Below are 12,500 nucleotides of genomic sequence, written 5' to 3'. Positions count from 1 at the left end.
TAGGTCTCATGAAGGGCAGCTCTGAATATCACTCCATTGAGGCTGTTTAAATGAGTTTCATTCTAAAATTAGACATTCATCTGAAAAATGGGACTACTACCCTGACAAAATTATTGCTTGCTTTCAAGTAAAACCCACTATTGAATTGTACTGAAGTAGCAACTTGAGTAATAGCAATACAAATGGAATAATCTGTGATTTTGAAATATTGAGCAATGAACATCAAGGAGCTTCTTGTTTTTTGCCAAGATGGATAGAAAGTGCTTTCATATAAAATAACCCATCAAAAATATATATGTTTTTGAAAGGTTTAAAGAGCCCCCGGAGGCTGGAGAATACACTCACAGTACACATCCAGGCGGTAGTGGCGAATCCTCTTCTGCCCCAAGGCGGGGTGCGACGCCTCGCAGCTCAGCGCCGCCCCGTTGTCTTTCCTCTCCACCGGGATCCGGATGGTGCTGGACACGCTGAACGTTTTCCCATTGTCCTGCTGGGACACCACACCTGCAGAGAGAGGGAGAGGGAGGGGTGGAGGGGATGAGACAATGGAAGTGGAGAGGGGAGGAGGGAAAGAGGGAGATTCCGCAAGGGAGGGATGGAGGGAAAGAACAAGGGAGAGAGGGAAGGTTCAGAGAAGTGGTGGAGGGAAAGACGGGGGGGGGGGGTGGCATGTAGGGAGGGAAGAGAAGGAGGAGGGAACGGGGAGAACGGGCAAGGGAGGGATGGTGGTAGAGAGGGAGGGTAGGGAACGAGGGAAGGAAGGGATGAGGGAGAGAAAGCGAGAGGGGGGAGGTTGGAAGGGATGGCACAAGGGAGAAAGTGAGGGGGGGAAGATGGAGGGGTGGGGTGAGAAAGGATGGATGGGAGAAAAGTGAGGATTAAAGGGAGGGAAAGGAAGGCAAGTGATAAGGTAGGGAGAGCGGAGGAGAAAGAGGGTGGAAGGGAAGGAGGGGGGGGAAGAGCGGGAGGAAGGGGAGATAAGGAGAGAAAAAAAGGATGTATTGAGGGAGAGAGGGAAGGAGGGAGGGAGGAAGACAGGAAGGGTGGCAAAGAAAGAGAAGTTAGCAGTCAATACATGCCCATTCTTCGTGTAAACCTGCTGAGAAATCACACCTAGCGGTACAGGAGAGGAAGGAGGGAGGGAGGGAAGGGAAGGGAAGGAGGAGTGGAGGAGAAGTTTAGAGAAGAACTCGGATGGATAGAAAGAGTGAGTAGAGAGAGAGAGAGAGAGAGAGAGAGAGAGAGAAAGTTAGCGGCTGATGAATTGGCCTTTTGGTGCGGCGGCGGGTACCTGTAGAGGAGAGGATGAATGGGAGAGAGAGAGAAAACGATAGAGAGAGAGAGAGGAGAGAGCAATTTGCATCTATATTTCATGGCAATTATGAGCAGCAGAATTGTTTGTTTGCAGATGGTAGATCAAGTGGATGAATGTGTGTGTGCGTGTGTGAGAGAGAGAGAGAGAGGGAGAGAGAGAGAGAGAGAGAGAGAGAGGGCAGTAAAATGGAGAGAGAGGGAGAGAGAAAGAAAAGGCAAGGGGAGGGAAGGATAAAAGAGAGAATATGCATAACTGGATTGAGATTTTAACTGAGCCAGACAGGAGGGGGGGGGGACACACACAGAGAGAAAGAGAGGGGCGTCAAAGGAACAGGGTGAGAGAAAAAAGGCAAAGGAGAGTAGGACTCATAGAGAGAGAGAGAGAGAGAGAGAGAGACAGAGAGACAGAGAGAGAGAGACAGAGGGCAGCAAAACGGGCATGATTGATGGAGGAGCGAGGAGAGCTGCAGTGAGACGAGCCCAGACATGAAAGAGGCAGATAAGAGTGCCAGGCGAGATGCAAAGAGGGAGAAAGATGTAAGAAGAGGAGACGAGGAGAGACGGAGGGAGAGACGGAGGGAGAGAGGAGGAACGGCGGGGGCCAAAATGACGGGACTTGACACGGTCACGTATAGGCAGTTTGTGCTTGTGGAGGCAGAATACAACAATATTACTTATATCGCGCTGAGTTTTCAGTTACTGCCGTCGAGCTGCCGTCAAGCCCAATTGAAGCGTGAGAGGGAGGGAGAGAGGGCAGGGAGGAGGTGAAGGAGGCGGGTGTGTGTGTGTGTGTGTGTGGGGGGGGGGGGGGGGGGGTGCAGATGAGGAGGAATAGGGGAGGAGACGGAAGATAGTGTCTTAATTAAAGAGTGCTTTTCCCTATCTGCCGGGATCTGCCTCTAACCTTTAGTGTCACAGTGCATTTAAGTCACGGCCAAAAGAGAGGAGAGGATCAAGGAGAGGGGAGGAGGGGAGAGGAGAGGAGAGGAGAGGAGAGGAGGATCAAGGAGAGGAGAGGAGGGGAGGAGAGGAGAGTTAGGAGTGGAGACGTAAGGAGACTAGACAAGGAGTGCGGCCCCTGTCTGTTCCTCCGACTCAAGCCCTTTGCAACCATAACCAAACCAAGGAGAGTCACGTCTCTGTCACCAATGGGGGGGGGGGGGGGGGGGGGGGAAAGAAAGATCACATGAAAGGAGAGAGAAGGAGTAGAGGGGAAGGACAGAGAGAGAGAGACGGAATGACAGTGACGGGCATGTACTGACAGAGAAAAGGAAGAGACTGCATGAAAGAGACGTTGAGTGTCAGATAAAAATAGAAAGGGAAAAAGAAGACGGCTCGAATGAAGTTAAAAAGGGCAAAACATAGCGCTTCATGCGCATCCCAAAAACAATTGACACCAAATTATTTCATCAGGTCTGCGAGTCATTTGAAGACAATGAGGTTGAATTAACAAATACAAAAAAATACATTTGAAAGCATTTTGTACTCTTATCTGAGGACACTAAATCCATGTTGTCTGTATATCAAAAAACTTAGTTAAGTTGACAGCAATAAAAAAAAAAAACTGCCCTCAGCCTGAGTGAAGTACACCTGTCAGAACATAGTTTCCAAGAGTTTTTTTTTTTTTTTCCCTACTTAGTACACTGAAGTGGGTTTTTGAGGAATTCAAATAGCATTACACCCGCATGCCGATTTAACTACAGAGTGCAAAAATAATTTCTGGTGGAGTCAAACGCACTCAAGGTAAGGAAAAGATAGGTCTCAGATGTATTATTGAGTGAAGTGGCCCTTTAACTGAGAGAAGCCATGGGAGACGGAGAGATAGAAAGAAGGATAGATCAAGGTAACAGACTGATGGATGGCTCATAGATTTATCAGAGGCAAAGAAGTAAGGAGAGTTAGACCCAAGTGAATTAAAAAGTGTGTCTTTGTGTGAGTGCGTGTGTGTGTGTGTGTTAAAGAGAGAAAGAATGTGGTGTGTGTGTCTAGTATCTGTGCTTGAACGCAATAGTGTCCTTGTAAAAATGTGTGTGTGTGTGTGTGTGTGTGAGAGTGTGAGTGTGAGAGAGAGAGAGAGAGAGAGAGAGAGAGAGAGAGCATGGTAAATAGACATGGATCCACTGTTTTGATAGTCGAAGATTGACTGGTGGACAAACTAGAAAGACAGAAAAGCAATGAAACCTTTCCAGTAGTTGTTCATATATTCTTCTCTGCACACACACACGCACACACACACACACACACACACACACACACACACACTCACAGATACACACTTCTTTCATGATCTTGAGAGACCCCCTCCAAGCAAGGGAAGGAGAGAAGTTATTACTGTTCACATCTCAAAAAAGTGTGTTTGATCATTTTAAACTAGATCCTCTCTGATAAATATTGCAAGGAACACTTGATCAAAATCAGCAGAATGTCAGCCCAGCCAGAAAAAAACCTCTCTATCCATCATCCTTCTTTACCTGCCCACATCCACTGATCCATCTACCAATCCCTCTATCCACCCATCACACATCGTGCATCCATCCATCCATCCATCCATCCAACTGTTTGCCCATCCATCTCTATACTAGGGCTGGGAAATATGGAAGAATTTATATATCATGATAATCATTTTTTGATATCGATATATATCATGATATTTGCTCACGTATGTGAAATCACATGTTAAATAAACCAATTGATGTTCATTACATTGAATTGCATGGTAATGTTGATATCAAACCAAAACTATATAACTCCAATGATATTCCCGAAAACATGGCAGACGTCATTTTGTTAGAAATTTGAGTTTATATACGTACATAACATAAGAACAGGAACAGAAGTGGGTATCATATTACGATATTATACTTTTATCACAATATGACCCCATTTAAAAATCCTTTATAGGGCTGGGTATCGCCACTGATTTCCTGAATCGATTCGATTCCGATTCACAAGGTCCCGATTCGATTCGATTTCCGATTCGATTCGATTCGATTCGATTCAATATCGATTCGGTTAGGGATATTTCAGTTACAATATCAATTTTGCTTGGATATGAAAGAGATTCTCAGAGAACTAATGCTGTAAATTGTACAAGGAACCCTCTAACCTGGTGCATTATTAAAAATATTAATGTTTACATTAAGAATTGACCCCAAAGCAGTTACATTAATGTACTTTTTATTTAACATGACCAACACACTACAGCAGTCAACACAATATAGTGCAAGCAGGGGGTTCCCCAAATTTTTGAGTAGCCAGCCAGATGGGAAAAGTAGCCGGCTAAGGGATGTTTGCGATGGCAAGATACATTTTTCCGGTGATGCATTTTTACCGAATTAATAAACAAACCTTAAATATGTTTATGAAAGCATGACTTAAAATAACATAAACATTTTTATTACAGGATCAATGCTCAATTGAAAAATAAACTGATTATGTTTTTTAATTGTGAATGTTTAATGTACTTTCTTCAGTCAGTGCAGAAGAAATAAGTAGTCTAAAACAAAAATATTATTACAAATAGTAATAAATATAATACCAAAGTGCATATTATAGTCTTCTCAGAGCAAGACTGGATCTCTCTCCTGAGTACTACTGCACTCACAGAACTGAGATCCAATAATGATGGAAACATAAATCAGTTTAAATAATGATTTTACATGGTCATGGTAATGAAGCCCCTAAAATGATCTCCTCAGTTAAGGCCTTGTATTTAGCGTTATACAGTAGTTTCAGCTGTAACACTTCAGTTGAGTCCGTCGTTACCATGGCAACCGTTCGCTGCGCGTTGCGCAGAAGCTCGGCAGAGATCGCTATTATTTTGAAACATCTAAAAAAACGCACAACTCCCCTTGCAATTTCACGCACAGTTATTAAGTTATTAAGGAGAGTGACAACCGCATTCTATAACCAAACTCACTACCTGAAAAATTCAGGTACTGATACTGAATTTGAGAGCGGATTCGGTTAGTCCGAGTAGTGTGAACCAGAACGGGACTGGACAGCTGGTTGTTACGTGGCTCAACACTCGTTATGTTACGTAACATTATCATCCTTAATTTGAAAGAGACGGAGGTAAGTGTTGTGAGATATTCTCAATTTTTCGATCCAGTCTGTTTCCTCAACATTGCGGTTGTTCCAGTTCTGCGGCCTTCAGCCCAAATGTTGCTGTTAAAAGTATGAAGTTCCTGTGATGGAAAAAGAGAATATGACGCCGCTGTCAATGGCGGTTTATTAAGATCTTATGGATAAACTGACGCCTGTAAAACTGTCAAATAAACTGAAAATACAGCGATGGTAGCCGCCATATTGGTCTGAAGTAAACGTTACTATGGTTACAGACATTATTTCCAGCCATCGTGAGATCGGAGGAGTGGAGTGACTCCTGTTACCCGTACAGACAGTCTGAGTCTAGTTATTTTACTTCAGTCTGCTCCAGTATGTAGGCTACCAGACATGCGCAGTCACTCTCATTCAAAAATTCTGTTGTCCCCACCAAATTCTGTTAGTGTGAATATTTAGTGACATTCAGTTATAAAAGCAGCCGGCCAGACAGATGTGATTGGATGGCTAAATAGCCGGCAGCCGGCGCTAGCAAGTTGTGCAACTCTACAGACTCTACAGGCATATATTGGGCATATATTAAAAGATCGATCTCGGGATTTTATGAATCGATATCGGATCATTCAAATGAAGATCGATTTGAATCGGAAAATCGATTTTTTAAACCCAGCCCTAATCCTTTATTTAAACAGGTAAGTCCCATTGAGATCAAGATCTCATTTTCAAGACAGACCTGTGAACATACATAAATATTCAAAAATAAGAGCATAAAACAAATTCAAAACAAATTATTACAAGATGATCTTTAAGTTATTATTTAGATGATATACGATAATATCGAAAAATCACCCAGCCCTATATCCATTCATCAATCTGTCCATCCATTCCTCCCTCATCCATCCCTCCATCCATAACTTCACCCAGCCATTTATCCATCCATCTCTCCTTTCCATCCAACCACCCAGTCACTCCACCAGTCCCCATCTACCCCACCCTCCTCCCCGATCCAGACCTGGTATCTCCCGGCCGCCTCGGACCCAGCGCAGCGTGGCGGCCGGCTTGCTGCGCGGCGACACGCAGGTGAGCTCCACCTCGCCGCCCTCCACCGCCTCCTGCTTCACCTCCACGGCGGGCGTCTCGGGGGGCACCGAGACGGACAGCGTCGCCACCTGGTGGTGCGTGGCGTCCGTGTAGAGCTGGCAGAAGTAGCCGCCCTCGTCCGACACGCTGACGTTGGTCAGCGTGATGCGCACCAGGCGTGGCGTGAACAACACCATCTGGAAACGGTCATCCTTCAGGGCTGGAGGGCGGAAGAGGGAGGGGGGTGAAGGGGGGGACAGCACAGGAGGCGGGAGAGATAAAAGGAGAGAGTGGAGATGGGAAAGACATGAGAGAGGAATGAGTGGGGGGGGGGGGGGGGGCGAGAAGGATGAGGGGAGGAAAACGGAGAGGGAAGAAGAAGAGCTCATTAGTCCTTGGATAGACAAAGCCAAAATTAGGCTACATATTTTGCGTGATCAAAGAGACAAAATTTGGGATAATATACAGTAGAAATGTATCATTTGTGTGAAGGTAAAGTAAAAAGAGGGAGTAAAGGACGAGGCAAAAACAACAGAAACAACAGAAAAACTAAAATGTGCTCAAAAATGAGTCCTTTTGCTGTAGGTCAATGTAATAAATTCATTTTGGTCCCATGCTCCAACAGAGCATTATCATTCTCTGTGTAGCTCTTTGTTTAATTGAAATACACATATATATACACACACACACACACACACACACACACACACACCCACTCTCTGCCTGAGGAGCCTAGGCTGGCAAAATGAATCAAGTGTCATATTTTAAACCACTTGTTATAACACATTTTTACTGCCAGTAGTCCTGTTTTTAATTAATGTATGGTATTTTTTAACTAATCTAACTGGCTTTTATTTGTTGTTTTTCTTTTGGATGTGAAGCTTTTTGTAACTTCTATGAAAATGCTTATTGTTTATTGTTTATTGTTTATTAAATGGATCCCCATTAGCTGACGCCTTGGCGACCACTAATCTTCCTGGGGTCCACAAAAAGGACATAAGACATAATACATACAATACATAACATAAAACATACAGTTAAAAATGGTACAATCAGATACTTAGGTGTATAGTATCAGTACAAGCAATATACATTATATTTGGTCAAATACAATTCATATGGTCAGCGGCCTCAAGTGTGCCTTTAATAGTTTTTTGAATGACAATTTGTTTTGTGTGCGAGTTATGTGAGGAGGTAGTGAGTTCCAAGACATTATTGAACGGTAAGTAACTGCGTTTGAGGAGGTTTGTTCTTGGGGTTGGAGGTATCAAGTGACCTGAGCTGGCATTCCTGGTGTAATGGTTATGTCTGTTGCTTGTGTTTAGTACTTGGTTAAAGAAATATTCAGGTGTCTGATTAAATACTACATACGCTTATGATTATGTTTATTATTACACACACATTCTGTACATGCGCCCACACACACACACACACACATGCACCTGGAATATAAGGAACCGGACTCAGCTGAGGGGAAAATGTTTCACAGAGTTTTTGTTAAAGCTGAAGAACAGAGACGGGACCCCACGGAGAGCAAAACTGGGGGTTCACCGCTACTGACCAAGTGGGCAGGAGACTTGCAATGGAGGGTTTTAGATGGTGTAATAGCTGTTTTGTCTCTTTTCTGAACCCTAATGCCAGTAGTCAGTGTGTTTTCTTTCTACTCAGAGAGATAGTGTTTCATTGTTCTATGGAGTGTCAAAGGCTATGGCCTCTTTTTTGTTTGCTTGGGTTTTTGTTTAGTTATTTAGGGGAAGTGTTCTCTGTGTCAGGTTTCATACTTGCATCCCGTTACAAAAGTAAAAAAAAAAAAAGCCCAAAAGATCTAATTTAATGAATCTTCTATTAGGTCTAGGAAAGATGGTAATATATTTGAGTAGCGAACAAATGGTAGAATTGGGCCGCTGTTTGGGGTGTAGTTTAGGTTTTTAAGAGTCTTGTTAAAGCTAGAATAAAGATTGATTTTGCCTATTAGGAAACAATAAGAGACCTCCTCGTATTCGAAAACACTTGGGCTTATGTTAGGCTGAGTAGGTAGGAGATGGGGCTGGTTGACAGCCTTTTGGGTTTTGTTTTTGGGTTGGTTTTAAGTGCCTTATTTCTGCTTTTTTTTGTTTTTCTTTGTGTGTGTGTGTGATTGGGTTGTATTAAATGTGCTGCTTGGCTGACGTAAAGGAAAAGAAACTGACCATAACTCTGTACACTTCCCTTATTCGGTCAATAAACGGATGTAAGACTCAAAACTAACACTCTCTCTCACACACAAACAAATACAATAGATTTACATGTATGCAGGATGTAAATTGTAAGTATTTAAGTCCATAAAAGAGAAGCAGGAGCCATTTAAGGGGAATGGTACAAAATTTTCAACTTTGAAATAAGTTATTCCTCTGCCCCAGGACCGTTTGCTCTGCATTAGCGAACAGTCACCTCTATCTCCCATAGCCAGAAACGAGCGCAGTTTGCACCACCCTCTAATTTGTGATGTCACTCCAATGGACAGTTCTGCAGAGAACAAATTGCAAAACATGGGAGAAGTAGATGCTCTGACAGCAACCCGGACGATTTTCTGCTTTGGAATTGATAGTACTGCTATAATCTAAAGCTCAGTTTGATATAAAAAGTTCAGAGAGAGTTTACAAAGTCAGTCTCGATGGAGCAGCTCCGGGCTGTACATTGATACAACAGAACAGATGTCTTGGTTCTCTCATTTCCAGCTTTGAGAGTGAGTCGTTCATTTTCCCAAGCCCTGATTGGACTATTCTACACCAGGATTTATCTATTCATTCTCTTTGTAACTGCCTGGTTTATTCCTCTGTAAGCCCGATTCTAATTCCTGTCTGGCGTTTTTATTGTTCATCATTTTAGGTTTTAATCATTATTGTTTTATTTTCTGCGAAGCACTTAGCAACTCTGTTTTGAAAAGTGCTATGCAAATAAAGTTTATTATTGTTATTAAAAATTATGCTAGGAAAGCTATTAAACTGAGTGGTACTGCCCTTTGAGTCAGTGAGAGACTGACTGATTAAATGCTGCAATTGTACACAGGGTGAAAACTGCAATTCCGAGTATGGAGAGTAAAAACACATCATCCCTCAAAATGTCTAATTCTGCTGCCTGGACCCCTGACTGACGAGCCGCCGCAATCACTAACCCCCGAATGAACAAAGGAGAAGGACAGAAAAGAAGGGACAGCGAGAGGGAGGACGAGCAGAGATGAACATGCAACAATTTTCCTTTTGTTACCAGAGAGAGAGTGGAATCGACGGTGAGAAAATGCTGATAATAACAAATAACACTAATAGCAGTCTGTAGGTGACAGTGGCTCGATGTCCATAGATTCTCATAAAGATCCTCGAGACTCATTTTATATCGACTTGACTGTGAAATCTCTCTCTCTCTCTACTTTATTCTATCCCTCTCTTTGCTCCTTTATGTTGGCTTTGGCTCAGGGAGGAAACGGCAGACACTTCCCTGATGTAACACCCAGCCATCTCACAGCATAATTCATCACAAAACAGACACTACAGTAGACACTGGCTTTGTGTGCGTGCGTGTGTGAGAGAGAGTGTGTGTGTGTGCGTGAGAGAGAGAGAGAGAGAGAGAGAGAGAGAGAGAGAGAGAGAGAGAGAGAGCGAGCGAGAGAGGGAGGGAGAGCATGAGGAGGGACCATAGCAGGGCAAAGAATGAGAGAAATAGACTAATATTGCTACATAATGCGGCGGGCAGGAAAAATAATATAGATAGAGACTGAAATCCACGAGAGAGAGAGAGAGAGAAAGAGAGAGAGAGAGAGAGAGAGACCCGGAGCGATGGAGTTAGTCCACTCTTCCTGGAAGTGTACCACACTAATCCCCCCCCCCCCCCCAAATTTCCCTTCCACCGGACGGCAGAGAGAGCATTGTGAGAGAGCAATTCCCCACAGATAGGTAAATCTTTTTTTTTTTCCCTCTCTGCACTAAATGGCAACTAAATGTCAGACTTCTGTTCAAGTCCAAGTTCACCTTTATTGTCCAGTCTCATTTGCATGCAGAACAGAGTTGGAGGTAGGAGGAGAGAGAGAGAGATAGATACAGACCGGCCAGGAAAAAAAGGGTCCATTTGGACAGTTCCACCACTCTATTATAGCTGTCTGTGGCCGCAGTCTCATAAAACACACCCGTTACTGGTTGCTCTCTCGCAAACCCGGCAACCTAATTCACTCGGGCTTACAGCAGCAGCGCTATTTGGACAGTTAGTGTGGAATGGCTCGGCACTGAAAGAGCCTCGGTTTGTTAGCCTGATGTCTGGGCGGCAGATGGGCAATAGGCAGAAATGGAAGAGCCCCACAGCGAGTGATAGAGCAAACACGGAGAGCGAGAGAGAAAAGAGAGAGATGTAATTTACGCTCCCAGAAAATGTCCCCAACGAGGCTTTTCGGTGCTTACAAGAGCCAAATTAGTCACGGGTATACCCATCTATACTTTATACCTCGCATCACCTCTGGATCATTTCCCGGCACTTTCTCGCTCCGCCCCCCCCATCTCCTGACAATCTCTCTCTTTATTCGCTCTGCCACCGTGTCTTTCTTAACCCTCGGCCCCTCGTCTCATTCGCTCCCGCTCTTTATTCTTTCTCATTCTGTCTCTTTCGTTCTACCCTCCGCTCCCTCTCTCTCTCTCTCTCCCCCCCGCGCTCCCTCTTTCTGATTAGGCTTCATCATCCTTTCCGAAGGGTGCGAGTCCGTGTCCCCGTGGGAGAGGGGAGGGGGAGGGGTCTCTGTTTAAATACTTAATGGAACGTAGTGCTGATCTGATAGAATTGTGGGGAGAGTTGAAAGTAAGGTTTCCCAAAGCAACGACCTCACCTAGCCTAATTATGGTCGCTCCGTGATCATGGTGCGTAATGAGAGAAGAAGAACGGCTTGCAGAACAAAAGTATTTGGAGGCTGTAGCGGTGGATGTTGGAAGCAGCTCTTCTCTGTGCAGTACCTTAGGTTAATGGCGGCATACTGTGGGGAGTAAAGAATATTTTTTGTGACTACGTCTTTGACACAGACTGCTCCCAAGAGGAGTGCAGAAGTGAGAGAGCACCAATTCAACACATGCGATGCTGTAATTACAGGCAGGATAAGTTGTAATCATTAAGCTGTAGTTGCATTTTAAAAATGCGTTCAAGTGCAAAATTACCCGTGCAAAATTATCATGTCACATGTTTGCAAATACGCATTCAAAAACCATTCTGCACATTGGTGAATCTCCCTCTTCGCATTCAAGTTAAAAGGTAGAGGGTTTGGATATATTTTCTGCAAAACACAAATTCAAATCTGTTCTACAGGTTCGCAGATGTTTCGAGCCTACTTTACCTTCATATAATAATGTGGTACTTTAGTTATCACTGTCGGGAAATTCTCTTTTCACTTGCCGTCCCTCCACAGGAAGATTTGAGAGCTGGGTGAGCTACAGAAAAGCTGGTATAAGGATTTAGTGTCTTGCTCAAGGACACATCAGCAGACTGAACTTTTGAACCGAGGCACTCTGGTTGAACGGTGGTCTATCTACTCACCAGATCACCCTGCTGCCACGTTAAATTTTTATACCATATTATTTAGATTTGATGAGCATGGAGCTGGTTTGAAGACTGTTTGAGACTGGCTTTTCTCTGGTCTCTGCCAAGGGGTTCTTTATCTACCTGGAGCTCAAAGCCATGAGGGAAATTTAAAGATCTGCCTTGAATGAGAAGTTAGCTGGTACATTACTAACCTGTGGCCTCTCTGATGCACCAGTCAGTTTAATTTTATTAAACGCAATTCAATTCAATTCAAAGTGTATTTCATATTAAATCTGTCAGGTAAGTACTTAACATAGCCCTTATTATTTGTTAATGAAATATTGTGCTGCTCTCTATTTGTCCTTGGAATTACTTTAACTGAAGAACTCACTTGGGTTGTTTCAGTGACAATTTTTCAGAAGTTTGAATCCACCAAAACAATTTGAATATATTCAAATCCTCCAAGTTGCCCCAATTTAAATCAAAACAGTTACAATCCACAGTTGTACACAATA

General features: G+C 43.6%; 1 protein-coding gene across 2 annotated transcripts in view; it reads right to left on the bottom strand.

Annotated features, from left to right (window-relative positions):
- The window catches only part of cadm4 (cell adhesion molecule 4), a 133,463-nt gene that overhangs the window by 19,235 nt on the left and 101,728 nt on the right, over window positions 1-12,500 (bottom strand). For both annotated transcript variants that reach the window (XM_078287346.1, XM_071908490.2), the window contains exons 3-4: window positions 6,389-6,676; window positions 346-504 (exon numbers count right to left, since the gene is read on the bottom strand). In XM_078287346.1, coding sequence (XP_078143472.1) covers window positions 346-504; window positions 6,389-6,676 — 447 coding nt within the window. The remainder of the gene's footprint in view (window positions 1-345; window positions 505-6,388; window positions 6,677-12,500) is intronic.

This window comes from Centroberyx gerrardi, chromosome 12 (genome assembly GCF_048128805.1).
Source record: "Centroberyx gerrardi isolate f3 chromosome 12, fCenGer3.hap1.cur.20231027, whole genome shotgun sequence".
Lineage (NCBI taxonomy): Eukaryota > Metazoa > Chordata > Actinopteri > Beryciformes > Berycidae > Centroberyx > Centroberyx gerrardi.
Note: the sequence above shows the minus strand (reverse complement) of the source record. Positions and strands in the feature narration are given on the sequence as shown.